The sequence below is a fragment of the Lissotriton helveticus genome, chromosome 4_1 (assembly GCF_964261635.1).
Source record: "Lissotriton helveticus chromosome 4_1, aLisHel1.1, whole genome shotgun sequence".
In the NCBI taxonomy this organism is placed as follows: Eukaryota; Metazoa; Chordata; class Amphibia; order Caudata; family Salamandridae; genus Lissotriton; species Lissotriton helveticus.
Window position 1 is genome coordinate 978,460,062 of NC_136063.1, and position 21,790 is coordinate 978,481,851.

The 21,790-nt window shown below is 44.8% G+C and overlaps 1 protein-coding gene across 1 annotated transcript in view; it reads right to left on the reverse strand.

Moving 5' to 3' along the window:
- The window catches only part of SLC6A3 (solute carrier family 6 member 3), a 711,041-nt gene that overhangs the window by 145,507 nt on the left and 543,744 nt on the right, over nt 1-21,790 (reverse strand). The window contains exon 6 of the mRNA XM_078685725.1: nt 15,441-15,544. Coding sequence (XP_078541851.1) covers nt 15,441-15,544 — 104 coding nt within the window. The remainder of the gene's footprint in view (nt 1-15,440; nt 15,545-21,790) is intronic.

The following is a 21,790-nucleotide window of genomic DNA, read 5'->3' on the forward strand; positions in this document are numbered from 1 at the left end:
ACCTTGGATGATCTAGATTGACTTGTAAAGGACAGGATTGTTGGGTTGGATATATCAACAGCATATGGAAGGGCAAAACGTGTGGACAAGAGTGTTACGTTGGACCAGCATATTGGGTTAGCCCACTACCCCCAAGGCCAGGAAAAACTGACCATTGAGGTGCTGGACACGGTAATATTAAAAGATCCTAGTGCCTCTTCGGTTGCAGATATTGAGGCTCCCTCTTCTTGCCCAACACCAGCACCAATAGTACCTGATTCAAACCCCAATATTCTTAGGCTGGGAAATGAACTATCGTGGCCTACACCATGATAAATATTATATCTTGGAATATTGCTGGTCTAAAAAGGAACAGGCTGGATCCTACCTGGCTTGAATACATAGAGGCGTATGATATTATTATCCTGCAAGAGACTTGGCTACTAGATATTCCTCATAGAGTGGGTTACAAAACATACTGGGCAGGGGCGACTCCCTCTATAAAAGGCAGGCCTTCAGGTGGACTGGTGATCTGGATACGAGTATCCTTACAATTAACTATTGGCCCTCTCGATGTTTCTTCCCCAGATATATTGGGCCTAAAACTAATGGCTAATGATGGCAGGATCGTATACCTGTATAACGTCTACAACAGACCCTGCTCTGTAAGTAGGGAATCAGCTGTGATTAGTCAGTTGGATTCTGCCATCGAGCTATTGGGGCATAGATCAAACATCCTAGTAGGTGGTGACTTCAACTCCAACTTCGAGCCTGTAGTGGGCTTCGGGGAACTATTGGAAGCTGAAGATGAAGCATACAACATCCCAGAATTGGTTAGTGAACAAGCAGCTAAATGTACAGTATCCACTACTCAACTCTTGAGATTTACAATGGCCCATAGCCTTAGGGCCTGCAATGGGAGACTCCCATCGGATAGACCCAAAGCCCACACCTTTAATAGAGGCAATTCGAGCAGTCATATAGACTACATACTAGTATCCTTGAAATGCTGGAGTCATTTGTGCGATTTTAGGATAGACTCTAGAACGGAGAGTGATCATCAACCTTTGTGCTTGTCAGCTCCACCAGAAATATTTTCTTTAATTTTATCTGGTGGTGGTGACTGTAGGAAGGTGGATATCTGACTATGGTTACCCCCAAACTTTTCGCCTGGTGTTTAGCTGGTTTTTTACTTTAGTTGGCCTGGGATCCTGCTATTCAGGGCCCCAGGCTAATTGCTCTCTCCTTAAAATGGACTCCATGTACCTTAGGTACATACACAATTGGAACTGGTTCACCTTATTGGCCCCTGTAACAGTGTACCCCAGGTAACCAGGGCATAGGTGCTTCCAAGGCCTACCAGGGGCTGCAGCACGTATTGTGCCACCCCTGGCCTGGCCTCCATATTTGACACAACTGGCTGATCACTCAGCTGGGGCAAGTTGGTGTAATCACCTCTTGCTTAGGTATAGTATGCCTATATCTAACTTAGAATGGACACATATGTTCCTATCAGCCACTCCTATGGAAGGCCTCATCAATCCTGGAGGCAGAGTGCTTGGAAATATGTGAGATGGTGCTCTAGCATGAGCTGAGCCTGTCTGCAGCTTTCGGAACCACGTCCTTTAGCTGTTTCATGATACTGCCATACCATATACTCTTAAGTGCATTATGAACCTCGCGGTTAAATGCTATCTTTGGTTTGGCTTTATCAAAACATGTCGAGTAAGGTGTCATACGAATTGGAATACTACCCCCTCGCCAGTTCTGGCGATGGGGGTAGCATTCCACCCTTCTAGAGGGACACGACATGTACATAACCTGAAACCCGGGTAAAGGTAAACACGAGCCTCAGCATCACAAAATGGATGCTGCCACCACAGACACAAGTCTGACCTCCTGCTGCTGGGAATCCTTCCAGCGAGGGTGGCTTGGACAAAGGGTTTCCTGCCTTGGGAGGTGCTAGCACCACCCCAGACAGGGTTTTGTGTATTGGGTAGGACAGGGCTGAATAGAATCAGACATGCCTGGGGCACACAAGGTGTCCCTGTGCATTTGCCAGTTCAAACCGGTGCTGGGGCTCTCCAGCCCCAGCCTTGGCGCGAAACTGCACAAAGGAAAGGGGGTGTAACCGCCCCCCTTCCTGGTCCCACCCAGAGGAGGGACCTAGTAGGTGATCCGGCCCCTAGAATTCGAATAAGAGTAGGAGCTGTGTCCCAGGACTTCAGATCATCCTGAACTCGACTTAAAATAAGAAGAAGACTGGACTTCGACATTCTGCTGCACAGAAGACGGAAGAGAATCTCCCTTGTGGCCAAGGAGTGACCACCCTGTGAACACAGGCACCAACCAGCAACTCGACGTCTGCTTTGCCGCCGCCTCCCACCAGAGCCCGAGCCCAGAGCCTGACAAGACTCAGACTCCCAGACATCTCAGAGCCCGATCCACAGTCCCTGAAAAGAAGAGACCCGTGGAGGCACCGAGAGACGTGGGACCGGACATCTTGGAAGACCCCCGAGCAGCTGACTGCGCAGCACCCGAGGCACCCTCGACGCTGTGCTTTGGGGTTTGAGAAGCCCCAACACCGAGCAGCATTTGCACCGAAGATCAGCCCCCCAGCATCTCCACGATCTGCGTGGGGCCCTTTTGCACTTTGCCACTCGACGCGCCATCCCGGCCACTTGCCACGTGGCTAGCGGCCATCTTGGCGACGAAAACTATGATTTACACTGCTGGTCTGGTTGCTCCAGACTGGCCCTTGCTCCCCTGAAAAGGAGCACCCGCTCTGACCTTGCTGGTCCGAGTGAGAAGCTTGAATCGATTCCTGCGTGGCTTGCTTTAGCCAAAGCCTGTTTGCTCCAATCAAGTTGCCGACACCGCCATCAGCGAGAGCCTGCGTGGGACAGCTCGTGATCGACTCCTGGACGTCCTCCACCTCTTCGTGTCCACATGGCTGCAGAGACAATCTTCACTTCATCACCTGTTTGCACCCAATATCGCCTGGTTCCATCCTGGTTCCACGGTAGTCACTGGCTAGTGACTTTGAACATTGTCCCCTCTGCTTTCAGGTCTTCACCTCTTCAGATCCACCCTTGGATCCACCGGAACTCTCCTCGACGACCCACCTGCAGCATCTTCAGCTCCAAGCACCATCGACCTGCGTGACGAAACCAGACACTACTTCGCACCTGTGCACCCGCTTCCTGTGGGTGAGGTAACTCAACAACGCCGGTGTTCCCACACTGGTGTACACCTCTAGTGCCTGTGTCTTAAGTTTTATCCTTGTAGGTCCATCGGAAGGTTCCTTAAACATTAACTTTTACGCACCATTGACATTGCATTGGTGCATGCGTGCGCTTTAAGCGCTGCACCCGAGTCCCGCGGGCCTTTCCCGACTTCATCACTGCTAGTCCCGAACAGCTCCAGCGATTCCCCAGGCCCTAGGCCTCTTTCCTTTTCCCATAGTGGTCCTTATTCCACTATTTTAGTATATGGTTTAGGTGGCCCCTAGGGCTCATCCATATTCGTGCAACTTTTGTATATTTAAACTGTGTTTTGTTTTAACGCATTTGCTTCTGTGCTCATAAAGAGTATAGGGGATATTTGTAGAAATAAATCTATATATATTTTCAATATATATCTGTGTGGTGTCCTTTCATTTGGTATTCAAGGGGATTGTGTATGGTAAAACAGCTTGCTTCACATGCCTTTACAGAGTTTAGCCTAAGACTGCTTAGTCCATGCCACCCCTAGGATAGCTTGTCTACAAGGTTGACTTACAACCAATCATCATAAGGGTTGCTTGGCATGGTACAAGGTGATCACTAGAACTAGTGAGCATCATATACCAGGCCAACTTCTCACAGTGACGCTGGCAGATTAGATGATGAAATCAAATTAAAGAGGAATAACAGAGTTGTTAAATGGCCATTTATTCTTGGGGACGATAGAGCAATGGCCTGCATCTATTTAATTTTCTCAGAGCTAATTTCATCATATTTAGGAAACGAGGATGATCTAGGACAAGCAAGGGTGTCAGACCTGCATGACAGACTGGTAGAGGCTCTAGGCCATGTATTGAGTAAAGTTCCCAAAGAAACGAGTCTAGAAAATCCAAAGAAGGCTAAAAATGGTGAACCTTGGTATAACAAGGACTGCAGACTAGCGAAGTATGAGCTAATCCAAGCCATTAAGGATAAAGATGTAGAACATACAAGGGTTAAAAGGCGTATATATAAACAGATATTAGATCACGCAAAAAGAATTTGGGATGAGGAGGTATGGGCGGATCTATTGCAGGCAGCTAAGACAAAGGACCAGGCGGGATTCTGGAACCTGATTGCCAAGGGCAATAGGACAGGTAGAGTCCAAAGGGATCTCTTCCTAGATGAAGATACTTGGGTGAACCACTTCTCGGCCCTCGATTCTGAATGTGATGGCAGCAGTAGTTTTAAAATATCTGAGGACATGATCACTACAGAGAAGGCAGCAAATCTGACCTTCACATTGAAGGAAACAATTTTGGTTTTAGAAGCAGTTAAACCGGGCAATGCACCAGGCCCAGATAAAATTCCTGGCGATCTTTTAAAACATGATGTTAGTATCTGGGGTCCTTACATAAATCAACTCTGTAATGCGATTGCTAAATTTGACTGTATACCTAAATCCTGGAAGGGGGCTGAAATAGTCAAATTTTTTAAAAGGGAAACAGACTGGACCCGGCGAATTATCGCCCTATCAGCTTGATAGATATTCCCCAGAAAGTATTTGCTAGACACATATTGGCTCGCTTATCGTTATGGATGGAAGAGGTTGATATACTGACAAAATTCCAAGCTGGATTTAGAAAGAAGACCAGTACTATCGACCAAGTCTTTAGATTCGTATGCCTCTGCTGGAAATACATCACGCTTAGGCGGGGCACTTTATATATAGCCTTTGTGGACTTACGAGCCACATTCAATTTGGTCCCCAGGAGTAAATTGTGGTGTCACTTGAAGGACATCGGGGTCCCTATCGAATTATTAGTACAGATAATTAGATTGCTTGAAGTATAATTATGCCAAAGTCAAATGGGGACCGAGAGGTGAACTGACTAGAGAAATACCTGTGAAAAGAGGCGTAAGGCAAGGTTGCGTATTGGCACCTACCTTGTTCACACTATATGTAAATGGCATCCCAGTTTTTTGGGAGGATGCATGAATGACTCACCCAAACTGGGTGGGGAGGTGACACCTGCTCTACTTTTTGCAGACGATACGATCTTGATCTCTCAGACACCCAGCGGTCTCCAAAACCTGCTAAATTCCTTCCATTGCTACTGTTTTAAAAAAGGGCTTGAGATTAATCCATCTAAGACAAAATACATGTCTATTAATCCAAAAAAGGCTTTTAAAATGAACCTGGAGCTGAATGGTCAAAGACTAGAACATGTGAGCAGTTTTAATTATTTAGGCATCACACTGGATTCTAAACTAACTTGGAAACCATAGCTGGAGAAAAATAGAATATTTCTGCTACAAAATTGTATTCCAATCGCAAAGACACATGGAGGGAGTATTTCTAAGTCAGTCTCCCCCGCTATTGAGGTTTTTAAATACCAGGCTCAGTCATCTGCCTTGTATGGGGCGGAACTCTGGGGTCCTTTCTGCAAACGTAGCTTCGAAATAGGAGAAAATAAATGTATTTGTAAGCTACTGTCTCTGCCGAATAGAACCCCGATGCTTCCGGTATTCCTGGACATTGACTTAAAGCGCACGGATAGTCTCGCACAGGGCCGGACTGGGGACCACAATCGGCCCTGGCAAAGTGCTCGGCCGGCCCCCCCTCCCCACTCGGGGAGGGGTTGGAGGCGCCGCCGAGCTCTTTGCCGGGGCCGGGTTTTGGCCGATTTTGGTACAGGGACGATTTTGCAGCTATGCTGCAAAAACGGCCCTGTAACAAAAACGGCCCCCAGGGGCCCAAAACCGGCCCCCACCTGTGCGGCGCACCGGGGGATTGCCCGGTGCCCTCTATGGCCAGTCCGGGCCTGGTCTCGCAGCACTACGCCCCCTTTTATATTGGGTACGAATCTGGTCAACGGAAGAACTGGTACATTACAGAAGGGGTCTACAAGAGGTTATGCCCTTTGGGCTCTCAAAGGGCATACCGTGGTTCAGACATATCTCGAGCTGGTTCGGAAAAATAGGCTTGTCTCATTATTGGGACAACCCGTCAGAGTTAACTAGGGCTTGTGGCAAGGTTGTAAAAACTTAATTCTGGAATTACATAAGTACTGATACCTTACATGCCACCAGCCTAGGATCTTCAACCACAGCCTTTCTTACATTTCAAGATATTTCACAGTTTGAACCATTGCTAGATGAAATAAGTCCACAAATTGCCAAATAGCTGTACCTAAAATTCAGCTACGGGGTCCTGCTTACGAACGAGAATTAATCCAAATGTGGTATTAATGTAAAGGACAAAGATTTTGACAAGTGCACTTTTTGTAAATACCTGTACAATGTTAAAGAAAATTACATGCATATTTTAATTTTTCTGCCCCGCTTATGAAAGTGCAAGGAAAAGATGGATTAAACCACTATGTAATAACTTAATATTGCGAAATTGTCGGCAAGCCGAGCGTATACTAAGATCTGATACCAGGCAAATGGTGTTTTTTTGTATATCCAAATTTCTTTGCAATGTGTTGTACATTAGAGTTAAAAATGGATTGAGACTCTAGAAGCATTAACAAAAATTTTAATAATCGATTGGAACTGTTAGTCTTTTTCATAGTTTAATGAAGTGTGGTGTAACCTCCCACCAATCGCTGATGTTACTAGAAACCAGCGACATGGCCTATTATTAAGAATGAGCAGTGGTTTGTGATGGAATATCCTATGCCAGTGAAATCCAGTTTCCCACTTTAAAAAAAAAGAGGATGATCTTTTTAAATATTTATTGTTTTATTAAATTAATTAATTGATTATTTTTAAAATTGTAAAAAGATGATGAATTTGTGTGTACAGTGATGCCCCCTTCCAGTATATATATTCAGCAATGCAATCCCTAAGACCCTGATATTTATGTATGCTATACATTTTTATGCACTTTTATGGTCTAAATAGACCGAAATAAAGTTAAATTGAATTGAATTAAAACTCCTATGTACTAAAAATGGTAGGCAAGGCTTTTCACCAAAAATAACAACTATTGAAGGCAGGCACTATCAAGAAGAAACAGTTTTATTTCTCCTAACTTTTCATTCATTCAATATGCGCTTCACTGCACGGCACACATCCATTTTGGAATAAAATGTAAAGGATGTCAATGCATAGTATTTTTTTCTGGAAAAGTACTTTTCCAGTAAAAAATTATATGCTAGAAATCATGCACACACCTGTGCACTAGGATGCAAAGGTGTTTGTGTGGCACCAGGCAGCCTACAATAGTGCCAGTGCTGATGACGAGAGCAGCATCTCCATATGTAGGCAGATGTGATGCTGTCCTTCTTCCTCCTCTTAGCGCAACACAGTGCAGCAACTTGAATTGCTGCACTGTGTTGCTCTAGATGTTAGTAAATCTCCCCATTGGTTCAGAGTTGCTAAGCCTAAAGCTAATTTCAGAACATGTAAAGAAGGAAACTGTAGGAAATCCCTATTTTTGCTGGATTTAGAACTGTATGCACTTTACCCTTGCTAACCACGAGTAAAGTGCTTGAGCTCCCACATTAAACATGGTTAAATGTGTTTATTCCTGATTGGCACATTTAACTTGTCTTTAAGTCCCTAGTATATGGTGTAGAAAGTGCACCCAGGGCCTGGAAGTTAAATGCAATTGATGGGCTGCAGCACCTATTGTGCCATCCACTACAGTGACAGTGCAAATATGGCTACAAAAGTACCTTGTGTAGCCTGACTGTTACAGAGCAAAACCTGCAGTGTGACCTGTCAAAATAACCCCTTTTTTACAGGTGAAGCCCTCCCTTTTAAACAATAAAAAGTCACACCTATGTAGGCCTTGTAGCCCACAAGTAAAGGTATTTAAAAGTGGGGCATTAATTTCCCTACAGTGACAAGGTACAAAATTCAATTTTAACAGTGGCATGTCTAGCTGTCCTATGTAGGAAACCAGAGGGCAAATTAAATTACTCATACTGTATCCTTGGAATGGGACCTGCTAGAAAAATAATTAAACTATTTTAATAGTTATTAAAAACACATCCATGAGTGGAGTCGGATATTTTATAAATATTAAGGAGAAGTAACCTTTTAAAAGTCACCTTTCCTCTGTGTACAGTACTGAGAGGCTAATGTGCATTAGCTCTCCAGCTACACCCAGCCTGAATAAATTGTGAATAAGGTCTGATATGCTTCCCAGGAGCAAACAATAGACTGGCCTGGATGGCCAGAGATGACTCCACTGTACGCCACTAAATATTGAGTGGGGGCTGTGGGCCTCCGGTGAAAACACACTGTAAAATCCTGCTTATAGGTGCGTTGAGTCACATGTAATTCTCGAGGCACACTTGAAAGGAAGAGAACAGGATTCCAAGAGAATTCTTGTGTATCACCTGACTGGTTGCTGATGGACCCTGCTTTTGTCCTACTAGACTGGTGTCTCTGGGTTTGTTGTGGGTGACGTGCCTGCTTAAAACTTGATTTTAGTGTTATATGTGGGGGTACAATGGTGAGTTTCCTATGACACTACCACACATATCTTCAGCCCTCAGGGCCGAAGTTGTGTGGCTGAAGTCTTTAGCCATCTTGAAAATGCCCTGACACATGGCATTTTGGTAATCTCACAAGGAGGGACAAAGGATTAGGAGGTCCAGCATTCAGGCCCCATGGAATTATGGTAAAACAAGAAAGTACTCTGTTCGTATAAATGAAAGGAGGAAGAAGCGGAAGGACGGGAAGAACTGGGGGGACAGGCAAGGAATGTAATGTTAGTTATGAACAGGTGCCTGGTAAGATAATGTGTTATTGCAAAGTATAGCTCCAATAAGGAGCAAGGGCCCTCCCACACCCTGAGGGGTGTCATGCTTCATGACAGGGCAGCTCCTCGTTGGGCCAGCGCTGCAATGCCCAATGGGCCCTGCAGGAGGGCTCTTTGCCTGAGGACTTCTCAGTTTGCAGTTGTGAAGCTTAAAGATGTTGTGGAGGGAGCATATGTGTGATGAGTAGAAGTGGGATGGTGTGTGTTAGACTTGGCCCTTTTTGCAGGGTCATCCCAGAACTGTTTGCCTACCTCCAGTGGTTTTAGGACTTTGGGCACTTTATCACTGCTGTTCAGTGTTAAAGTGCATGTGCTCTCTATGGCAAACTTGGTAAGATTGGTCTATACCTGTTTGACGTATTTAATTTACCTATCAGTCGCTTGTAAAGTGGTATCTCATATACCCAGGGCCAGTAAATTAAATGCTACGGGTGGGCTTGCAGCACTGTTTGTGCCACCCACCAAAGTAGCCTTTCAAACCTGTCTCAGGCCTCTGCCATTGCAGGGCCTGTGCGTTCAGTTTACTGCCGCTGTGATGTGGCACATAAAGTGGTTGCCACATCTGTAAATCCCCTTTTACTTCATATCAGTCACCCCTAAGGTAGGCCTTAGCTAGCCCTATGGGTAGGGTGCAGTGTAGGTAAAAGGTAGGTCATGTGCCTTAACTGTGTGGCATGTCCTGGTATTGACAAACAGCCATTTTGGTTTCTTACTACCGTGAGGCTGCCCTCTCATAAGAATGCATTAGGGATTCCCTGATATGTGTTACAGTGGTATTTCCTGAGATGAGAGGGGTGGTGTGATCAAGTTTGGTGTGTTTCGAATAGTGGTGATGAATGCTGTGTAATGGTGTTTGCAGATTTATTATCACTATTTTAGAAATGCCACTTTTAGAAGTGGGCATTTCTGTGTTCTATGTGCCTGCCTGTTGTGTATTGCATGTCTGGCTCTGGATGACAGGGGTTGGGGAGGTGCAGTGGTTCAAGAGGGCCTGAGTGAGTCAGCAATAGGCTGAATAGGCCTGATCTACATTTTGAGTAGTGGAAGGAGTAGCACCGGAACCCAAATAGGACTGTGCCTGCCTTCCAAAATGCTGGCTCCGCCCACCTGTTGTGTGTCTGGGGCCAGAGCCTACACTGGGGAGTGTTGTGCACTTGTTAAGTGCCCCCCCAGGACTGGTTTGGAATAGGTCCAGTGCCCTGTGCCAGAGCAGAACAAAGGCTTGCATGAGTATAAGTATTGGGGCTGTAACCCCATGAGGAGAGCTGTTGGGTGCCAGGAATAACCGCCACAAAGGACTTCCCCTCTACTGGAGGGCCCTGTAAGTTGGCCTGCCTGGGCCCAGCTCTACCCTATGTGCTGCCCTGAGGTAAGGGGTGAAATGACCTGAAGTTGCTGCTTCCATCCAGAGCATAGGCGGGACTGGAGGACTGTTGTCCTTCCTCTTACTTTGGAGGAAAGTATGTAGAGCGCTCAAGGGTGCTCCCTCGTCAGTTCTGTGACCAAGGGGTGAAGGCGCGTGAGAAGCGCTCTTGTTTTTGTTACCCTGCCGCCCATGTTTGTTGAGGGACAGGAGAGAGGATCTGAGCTGGGAGAAGTGCTCAACGACAAAGCCTGCGAAGAAAAGGGAAGTCAGACTGAAGCTGTGCCTGGCTGGGGGCGGGGCTCTTGTGAGAATGAGGAGAGCCCCGCGTATCCCCTTTAAGCCCGACAGGGGCTCCAGCTTGCCAGCGCATCGTAAGCGCTTCATCGTATACCCCCTTTGAGCCCGAGAAAGGGGCTCCTGCGGTGGGAACGGGAAGAACAGCCACACCGCGAAACCGGAAGTCAGGTGAGGAGAGCCTGACCTGGGGCGTGGCCGGCCAGAGGAAGCAGCGCCTTAGCCGGAGGTCAAGCAAGCCTGTGCCTGAGTGTGGGCGGGGCTCCTGTGTTGCCGGTGAGAGCTATGCATGATGCCCAGAAGGAGACCGAGCCTCATGGGCTCCCTGATGCCATATCCCGTTGATTGGCCCTATAAAGAGGAGAAGCCCCAGTGAGTGGGGCTTGCAAGGCACACTGTTGGTGCCTGTTTTATGGTCACAGCTGCACCTCCGGATTGCGGGCAGCTGAAATGTGGAGGCACTCATGTTTGGGGACACGGGTGAGTTGCACCCTCGCCCCCTGTGAATTGCGCATGTGTCTCTGCTGTATCGGCAGCCAGGTGGCCAGTTTGAAGGCCGCATGTTAGGAGAGACCTGACTTTGGGACAAAGGGAATTGCGGGGAAGCTCAAGATGGGCCCCCGAGGTTAAGGCCAGCCAGCCTGATGGTCGTCCTCATGTTTAGGTGGGGCCAGATGTGATGACGATATATGGTGTAAGGATCACCTAGGGTGCAGTATTATCCCTAGGGGGGGTCTGCTATGTTTATGGAATATGCACTGCGCTACGGCTGATGATGTGTTGCATAATATGCTTCTCTACGTGATGCCACGAGGTATGCCTAATATGTATATGGTAAGTGCGCTATTGCCAGTAGTTGGTTTTATTTCACTACTAGTGAGCTCTAATGGTTATGACAGTGGCCCGGTGGCCATGTAAGTGTATATAATCCCTGTAAAGTAATACCTAGTGCCAGGTGGCACAGTGTATATATGTGATTGCGTTCTAATGTATTTTATGAGTAATACAAAGGCTATTTTTTATATACCCTTGTGTGGGGTTTCTTTTGTGGTGTGCCTTGTGTGTCGCTGCTGTGTGAGTGTTTTGCGCAAATGCTTTACACATTGCCTCTGGGATAAGCCTGACTGCTCTGGCAAGCTACCAAGGGGGTGAGCAGGGGTTATCTTCAGCGTGTAACTCCCTTGCCCTGACTAGAGTGGTGATTTCTGCCTTATTAGGCACATGCCCTAGCCAACCAGAAATCCCATTTCTAACAGTCTGCTGATGCATATGGCGGTTCAATTTAGATCAACCAGATCTAAAAATGGTGGGGGGGACTCCGTCAGCTGAAAGAAGTACTTGTAACCGCCTCCACAGCGGGATGACGGGAGTCCCGCCAAGATCTAAATCAGTCTCTAAGTCAGAACGTAAAATCTTTGATTAGGGCAAACTTAGCTAGTGTATCTGACCTGTGTAATTGCACTTAGATCTCTGCCGATGGTGACCATAGACTATCACTGGCGCTTAGCACTTTTTCGTGTTATTTTAAAACTTCAAACCTTCATATTTTCTGTTTCGATTCTTGGATTTGTGGCATTTTGGTGTAATTCTGTTTATTAAACCTTTCTTTATTTTGCTAACACAGTGTGGGACTTTTATTGTTTGGCATTTTCGATGTATTATTGTTTTGGTACTACATAAATACTTTACACATTGCCCTAAATTAAGCTTGTCTGCCATGTGCCTTAGCTACCAGGGGTTGAGCTGACGATAATTTAGTGACTTTAGGGGTTCATACTGACAAGAGTTGTGATTTATTCCTTGCGAATCCTAAATATTAATCAAATTTCTTCAAAAACTATAGCTCCTCGTTCCTCAGAAAAATAAAGACAATATGTAGCTCATATCAAACTAGTAACCACATTGTAGTCTTTTCATGGGGTAAATAATGTGTTTTGGATGGAATCAGAGCAACAAAACCAGAAGTCTGATACAGATTCAGGTCAGCACATATAGTCTCAACATGACTGCCTCGGTGAGGTGGGGGTTATTAACCCCTTCGACGCTCATGACGAGCTGGGCTCGTCATGAGGTAGCCTCCTCGCACGCTCATGACGAGCCCAGCTCGTCATGAATAAAGGGCTTTACAGATTCTCAGCGCAGGAGCAGAATATCGACCGCACGCATGCGGTTAATTTGGCAACCCCTCATTTACTGATACAGGGGCTTCCATTATATCCAGGGATCAGAAATTAACATGAATTACAGGTTACCCCTTGGGAATCCCATGAGCACTGAGGCTATGCAGAGGGAATCTGTAACTTCATGTCCAATAGTAATTCTTCATTTTCCACTGCAATTTCCCTAGAGATTTCCAGTAAAAACATGTCAGGTCCACGTAACTTCAAGGACCTCATAATTCTCGATAGAGTTGATATCGGTGCAACCAGTTCCCTCAGGAAATACTAATCTCTCATATAATAATGACTTTAGAGGCAACTTACTAAAAAGTGCTCACACTTGCTTAATGACTATTTGCTACTTTCTAGTCACCATCTGTCACCCAATGGTCACTTCTGCTGTAAGCTTGATGGGCATTTTAAAGGTACTCAATTTACGGACTTTGGAAAGATGGAAGTTGGCCTTGCTGTGTGTGAACCCATGAATGCAGATCATACAGATGTCAGGAGCAAGCATCAACTCTTTGAATCATCTTGCTGGTTGATGGCTAGCGTACAGCATCAAGCATACAGCAGAAGTGACCAATGAAAACGAGGAGACCAAGAACTATGCCAGATTTTTACCAATTAGCCATAACTTGGGGGTTGGATCATTAACCTATCACAGGGTTGGACCACAAAGAACAAAACAATAAAGTAAAGTACATTGACTGATCAATTTAGAGCAACTACTCACTGCAGGGAGCAAGAATTTTAATTAGTATGATCATGTAGGCAGTGGTGGTGGCCAGCTATGGGTGGCGGAGGGGGGGGCGGTCAAATAGGGGCAAAAATATATAAACTAAATGCATGCCGACATGAACTACATTATTGTTTTAAAGTTAAAATGTTTAACTTTAAAACAGTAATGTAATGTACATTGGCGATTTAGGGCAATTATAAACTTAAAATGCATTTCTAAAAAAATTAAACAAACACACTTATCTTGCTGCGCGTCCTTGCGACATCCCGATGTTGTCTCCTTGGGCCCGCAAGCTTCACTAACCAATCCTGGTGCTGCTCTCAACCAGTATGATAGTGTTGCCAGGATTGGATGGAACAGGCTCTCTCAGCGCTCCAAAGAGCCCTGTAGCCCTTTGTTCAGTCTCAACCCAGCTGGCAAGACAGCTGGGTTGAGAGGTTTAAAGTGTGCATGTCTGGCTGCCCGTCGCAAGACAACCGGCCAAAGGGACATACACACTTTAATGTGCCCAGCCCATCACTCCTCTCTGCTGCTGCCTGTCAGCAGCGGCCCTGCCTCCTCCCCGGAAGTCAGCTCGGGATGGGGGTTTGCAGAGTCAATGAAAAATAAAATGGTAATAATGTCTATTACCATTTTATTTTTCATCTGGGGGCATTTAAACTAGTGGGGAGGACGATCCTCCGCCTTAATGTAGGAGCCGCCCCTGCACATAGATTAATCAACATTGATTAATCATAAACTCATTCATTACTTTATGGATCAAAATCCTTTGTGTATCATACACAACATGAACTGTTTATGACACAACATTTATAATACACTATTCAACCACAAAGCCTTCATTTGTGCTAAAACTGCACCACAAGTAGAAAGACACGGGCAGAATTACAGTCCAGTTCAATTCATTAGAACATAACATGATGGTACTGTAACCAATCAAAGTTCCAATTATAATGTCCGTACTCCCTTTTGTTAAGTAAACCAGGGTTTGGGATAAGCCCCTTGGCAAGGAGAGGCCCGTGTTTTTGCCGGGGTTCTCTCCCATTTATCCTGTCAGTTCCTCTAGTCTAAATTGATTCAGGCAAGGCACTTTATTGTTTTTTTTAGATTTTTAGCAAAGACATGTCAGACATTATTGCGGGCCCCAGTTCAAAATGTTATGTAAGACACACAACCCTCAAATATTTTAAATTCATAATAAATTAATAAAAATAGTGTGTACTACTATGAAAGGGGGAATGTGGCAGGCAGCTCCACCTTCCTGTGCTATCCAGCTGTACAGCTGTTAGCACTTCATTATATAAAAAAAAAGGCAGACTTGCTTCAGTATCCAAATAAATTGTTAAGTATGAGGGCCCTGAAAAAAAGGTAAGGCCTGGGGACCCCCCCCCCCCTCCCCACCATCCTCCTTTTAATTAAACATTACTGACATATAGTGTGTGTTAATTTGTTTTATGTGGAAATCCGGAAAACCTAGTATGAATCCTGATCTATTGGTCCTATGAAATAAAAAACATCTGACACAGCATACAGCTTACTTCAAACCAAAATGAATTATTCGTCTAGTGTCTATTTGTGTATTTAAAACTATTGGAAAGCATGGTACTTACACTGAATAACGTACTCGCTATTGTAAGAACAATAAGGTCAACAGTGGATATTATAAAGATGTATCTTCGTTTACAATATATTCATGAGCATTTCAATAAATTAAACACTCTAAGGGAATATGATTTATCGTAATTTGTACACATTTTCATGTCTTTTATGTCCTTGAAATTAAATCAAAAACACAAAGCTTGCAACAAATGTTCTCTACATAGACATGAGGCTTTAAAGTGGCAATTAATTGCAAATAAGACGGTTTTGATCAGGCATGCATTCACCGACAACGAACTGATCGCGGTTCAAGCCTTACCTGTAGCAGTTGTTGGAAAACTTGTTGTAACTGGAAAAGGCTATTAGCACACCAAACCCAATGCCGAGCGAGAAGCAGATCTGAGTAGCTGCGTCGATCCAAACCTGCGAGCAGGCCCCAGATCCGGGCACAAAAGAAAGGCGGGAAAGGAGAGAAAAGAAAGGCTGCTATTAGAGATAATTGCAGGAAACTCTTTCAGCCCAAAGATGAAAGATAGTGCTGAATGCTCGGTAATTTTGCAAATTACTGTTGAACGAGTGTGCCCAATTCAATTTCTCAGATTACTACTTTTGCGTTTATTGTCGTGAGCTCTTGGAGAGAGAAATTGTTCCCGGGCCATGAAAAGCAAAATAACGGGTCAACTTTACTCACGACTCTAATGGCGCATTATGAAATATGTTTCCCCGTATGCTGCCCTGTTTTATTTTTTCCGCACGACGGCCAATTCGCCCCCATTTAGGTCAGTATTGGCCTAATGAGCTGGTAGACACTTTTACGCGAACATTTTCACAATCGCCGCCACCACAGCGCGCTCCACTCTTTCGGAAGATAGTAGTTAAGAACCAGCTTTTGAGTACTACCGAGGGGCTTATTTACAAGCTCCTTGCGCCGCCGGTACGTCACTTTTTTTCACAAATTAAACGTGACGCACCGGCGGCGCAAGGGGCTTGTAGATAAGCTTCGTTGAACTTCATGGATGCCGTGCGCTGCGGTTAAACAAATAGAAGACACATATCGATGAAGAAAAAGCTCCCAGAGGTGGACTCGACTCAAGGACTGCATTACGGTAGTAGTATTGACAAAACCAATAGGCTGTTCTGTTGTACAGTACATGGCCACCACATTGAGAATTTATATTGCGCTGTCTATCCCTGATGAGGTGCTCAATCGCTCTCCTAATAGCTACACACACGTTGCCATACATAAGAACAAATTTTAAATAGCTGTTCATACCACACTTCTGCACATGCCATACTTCTGCCATTTATAATGACTATAAATTACAGGTATGTAATATATATATTGTTTTGGCTTTAAAAAAATATTTATATATATATATATTCACTGAAAAAACCATAGGTTATAGACCATATATAGTTAGGAATTAGCATTTACAAAACCTTGAAAATTCACTGAAAAAACCATAGGTTATAGACCATATATAGTTAGGAATTAGCATTTAAAAAACCTTATTTTACTCACACAAAACCATTGAAATTCCATATATAGTTAGTTGCACTAACTATATATCGCGCACCTGCAATCCACTGCTGATGATGTCACATATTACATCATTCATGACATGGTCAGTGACATCACTGATGACATCACTGATGACATCTCAAATGACATCACTGATGACATCACTGATGACATCTCATTTGACATCAATGACCACATCACTGATGATATCATTCATGTGACAATACAATGCATCTCCTCACATTTTAATATAACCTCTGTTTCACCCAGTGTTAAATACAGAATATAATTTTTGAAACCATTGACACACCAATACTAGTTACTACATACGCACTCACTGATTCCTACGTCTACACACACCTTCACTCATTCACCCATACTATCATTCATACATACAATCACTCATCTTTACAACACTATCATATGCACTCATACACCTATACAGACACTCACAGTCTGCCACTCATCCATGGAGTTACTCACACACCTAGTCAGTCCTGTAAAGAATCAATGACACTTCCATTTTCTTGTCTATACAGTTAAACATAGAGCACCTTACATTTTCAAACATATACTAACACATACTTACCTTGTTATACAATCATTGATACAAGTACACATTGATCTGCACAGAGTCACACACCTCCCAGCCAGCCACACACACACTCAGTCTCCCATACAAATACTTGGACAATCAATCAGTAACCCATATAGTTAATCATATAGCTACTGATCAAAACATGCAGCAGTTTACAGAACAACAGACATAATGATGCACAAATTAAGACACTTTAGTCACTAACCCATGCACTCAGTGAGACACATTTAATCACTCACTCATGCATTCAGTCATGCACCTACTAAATCCTTTGTCCAGACACTTATACTTCCACTCATTCTTCAATATGTAAGACACATTTTAACTTTACAGAAACATACAGTCACTGGATGTTGTCATCAGTGATGTCATCAGTGATGTCATTTGAGATGTCATCAGTGATGTCATCAGTGATGTCACTGACCATGTCATGAATGATGTAATATGTGACATCATCAGCAGTGGATTGCAGGTGCGCGATATATAGTTAGTGCAACTAACTATATATGGAATTTCAATGGTTTTGTGTGAGTAAAATAAGGTTTTTTAAATGCTAATTCCTAACTATATATGGTCTATAACCTATGGTTTTTTCAGTGAATTTTCAAGGTTTTGTAAATGCTAATTCCTAACTATATATGGTCTATAACCTATGGTTTTTTCAGTGAATTTCAATGGTTTTTTAATAGCAAATATCATAAGCTGTCGAATGTCAAGTACGTGGTAAGTGAAAACATTTTCGTGTTTATGCACACTGATCTGCTTTGAATGGTGCCCCCCCCCCTCATTTCTATTAGGAGTACTCTCTCTTTGCAGATAGTGAAAGGTAGTTAACGCAGGTCTTTGCCCCCATTGTAATCCGTCGTGCCTGCTTCTCTCTCCATTTGATTCATTGTTATCCAAGTATTTACTGTTTTAGAATTAGTTCTCTTTGGTTCATTCTCTATTTACAAACAAACACAGAGTCGCAATACTCTGTTTAGTCTTTGCAGATAACGAAAAATCGTGTAAAAAAAAAGAAAAGGAATCGAGCAAAATCAGTAGGCCACTAATGGGATCTCTTTTTGACCTCGCTAAAATAGAAACATTAGGAACAACCCCTCATGACAAATACAAAACTAGTGAGATGAACTGAACTCCACACAATGATGGCTGCAAAACAGCTCTGCTCCGCCACCCACCCCGCCCAAAATAACGATAAAGAACGGCTGCCATGATTGGTTGCGGAATGACCACGACGGAGCTACGAAATGGTGCTGCTCTCATGCTAACCCCAGCTTCAGTCTGAAACATCCAGAAACACTGTAGACTACCAATTCGATCAGTTCCGGTAGCGCCCCAATGTAACCCGGTAGAGAAGAACTAGCCCTCCCCTCTTTGACTGATGGTTCTTGTTGCCTGTCCCTTCTGTTGTCATTTAACAGAACTATTTAGCCTGCTGAAAGGGGTTGTGTTCCGACCGCTGGTTGGTGGAGACATTTTGACTATATTCTGTACCTGCGTTGTCGCGTAATGCGTCATATGACGCGCCGCGTTAGCGCATCCGGAAGTCATCCGGGGCGCGCAGCGCGTAACGTAAGCATAACAAGTCATGTGACTTGTTAATAAAACTTTTCATTGGTTCATTTTACTTTTCTTATTGTAATGATGAAAGGCTTGGTCATATGACCTAAAAATTACGCTTTTCATTACTTCCGAACATTATTTTTTCTTAAATATATGTTATAATGTTCCAGGCTAATGTACTTTCCCGGAAATTTTACAACTGTCCTGCAAGTAAAATATATTCTTTTTTCGAGAAAAAGAGCGTTTCTTCGTCCCATGACGGAGCCGTTGAGCAAAAGAGGGTCGACCTGCTGTCTTAGTCGCCGATACGCCTGAATATGAGATTCTTATCGATCACTTTATGTTGCAGGAATAGAAAACACAACAGCCCTTGACCATTTATCTTTACTGCGTTCCTTCGTATTATACCTTTTACCCTTCATGTAATTGGTCTGCTTTATTTCACTTGCCTTTTAATGATTCTAAAACAGTGACTATTATTAAAAACTTTACCAATGTATATACTACTACCATGTTTTCTTTTAAAAACCTTTATTGTGAAAATTTCATTATACAAATACGAGCCTATAACCACGTGGGCCGGCCACGGAGCAAACTGTAATCGTATATGATGAATAGACATTTACACTGTAGAGGAACGTAACGGGCGGGCCATTAGGTTGCAAGAACTAAGGTGTCTAACAGTTACGGAATCGGTGGACGTACATTTTATAATTAAAATACGACAGGGCCAGTTACAATAAAATTATCTAGATATACATTTGCGGGCAAGTACCATGGGTGACGTTAATTCGAACTTTCAACAGTACAGTAATCAATAACACATCAGAACTTAATATCAATAGGGATGTCAAAATATTCAATCAATTCTCGTCCCCGCCCGCCATGTGCTTCAAAACTGCATACGTATCTCGTGATTTCAAGGTTCTGCAACCAGTACACAACAAGGAGTTACGAGTCCCATTTATTCTGGCGCCATTTTGGGCGAGGACGGGCAGGTCCAGGATATAGTCAAAATGTCTCTACCAACCATCGACTATGATGATGTTCATATGCTGTATTTATTAGAGTAACACTCAGATGTCCACATGAAATAAATTTGCCACAATCTAAACATGTCATTTTAATCTTTCCAAAGTTCTTCTAAATATTTGGGACCGTTTCCCTTGCCTCTGAAGCTCTCAGTGCCACTTCTTTGATGAATGTACTAGCAGGTCAGGGGTTCTCCTCCAAATCTCTCTTTTATGCAGCACTATAATTAATTGGTGCCACCTCTCCATATGACGATGCATGGTATAGTTACCACAACTATATTTTTTTTCGGTTCCTCTAGAGAGTTCATCGTGGCAGATGAAGCGTGTAACGTACCGGGCATTTACCTTTTTTTGCATGTACAGGAAAGGAAAAAAAAATCGAGCGTCCGAGTTCTAAGGTGTCCCAGGGCCATTTTAGTGGACCAGGCCCAAATCCAAAGAACAGGCCGCCATTTTGAGAGTCCTGTTGCAGCCGCCTGTCGCTGTAGCATCAAGAGCAGCCGAAACTCAGCTGAATGGCAACTGAAACGGTAAAGGGGCGCCCCACTACAGCAGACGAGCCAGGCCCAAATCCAAAGAACAGCTATCTCACAGGCTAATGGGGCGACCCACGCCGAGTTTCAGCATTGTAGGATGACCACACAAGTACATCAACTTGCTAGACATCACCTCGGTGCCATCCGGATCTCGGCGCCCCACTGCAGATGAAGTGCCTCTCAACTATGAAACCACCACGGTGACATCCGGATCTTGGCGCGTTGTGCTGCCTTCGGCCTATTCGCACATCGGTCCGCTACTGACGCCATCTCACAGGCTAATGGGGCGACCCACGCCGAGTTTCAGCATTGTAGGATGACCACACCAGTACAGCAACTTGCTAGACATCACCTCGGTGCCATCCGGATCTCGGCGCCCCACTGCAGATGAAGTGCCTCTCAACTATGAAACCACCACGGTGACATCCGGATCTTGGCGCGTTGTGCTGCCTTCGGCCTATTCGCACATCGGTCCGCTACTGACGCCATCTCACAGGCTAATGGGGCGACCCACGCCGAGTTTCAGCATTGTAGGATGACCACACCAGTACAGCAACTTGCTAGACATCACCTCGGTGCCATCCGGATCTCGGCGCCCCACTGCAGATGAAGTGCCTCTCAACTATGAAACCACCACGGTGACATCCGGATCTTGGCGCGTTGTGCTGCCTTCGGCCTATTCGCACATCGGTCCGCTACTGACGCCATCTCACAGGCTAATGGGGCGACCCACGCCGAGTTTCAGCATTGTAGGATGACCACACCAGTACAGCAACTTGCTAGACATCACCTCGGTGCCATCCGGATCTCGGCGCCCCACTGCAGATGAAGTGCCTCTCAACTATGAAACCACCACGGTGACATCCGGATCTTGGCGCGTTGTGCTGCCTTCGGCCTATTCGCACATCGGTCCGCTACTGACGCCATCTCACAGGCTAATGGGGTGACCCACGCCGAGTTTCAGCATTGTAGGATGACCACACCAACTTGCTAGACATCACCTCAGTGCCATCCGAATCTTGGCATCTCAACGCCTAGTGGTATCTTCCATACAAAAAATATTGTTACGCTGCCTTTGGCCCCATTCGCACATCAGTCCGCAACTTAGACATCACCTCGGTGCCATCCGGATCTTGGCATCTCAGCGCCTTGTGGTGTCAGTCAGAAAATATTGTTGTGCTGCCTTCGGCCTATTCGCACATCGGTCCGCTACTGACGCCATCTCACAGGCCAACGGGGCGCCCCACGCCGACTTTCAGCATTGTAGGATGGCCACACCAGTGCGGCAACTTGCTACACACCACCTCGGTGCCATCCGGATCTTGGCATCTCAGCGCCTTGTGGTCTCTTCTACACCGGAAATATAGTAGAAAATATTGTTGCGCTGCCTTTGGCCCCATTCACACATCAGTC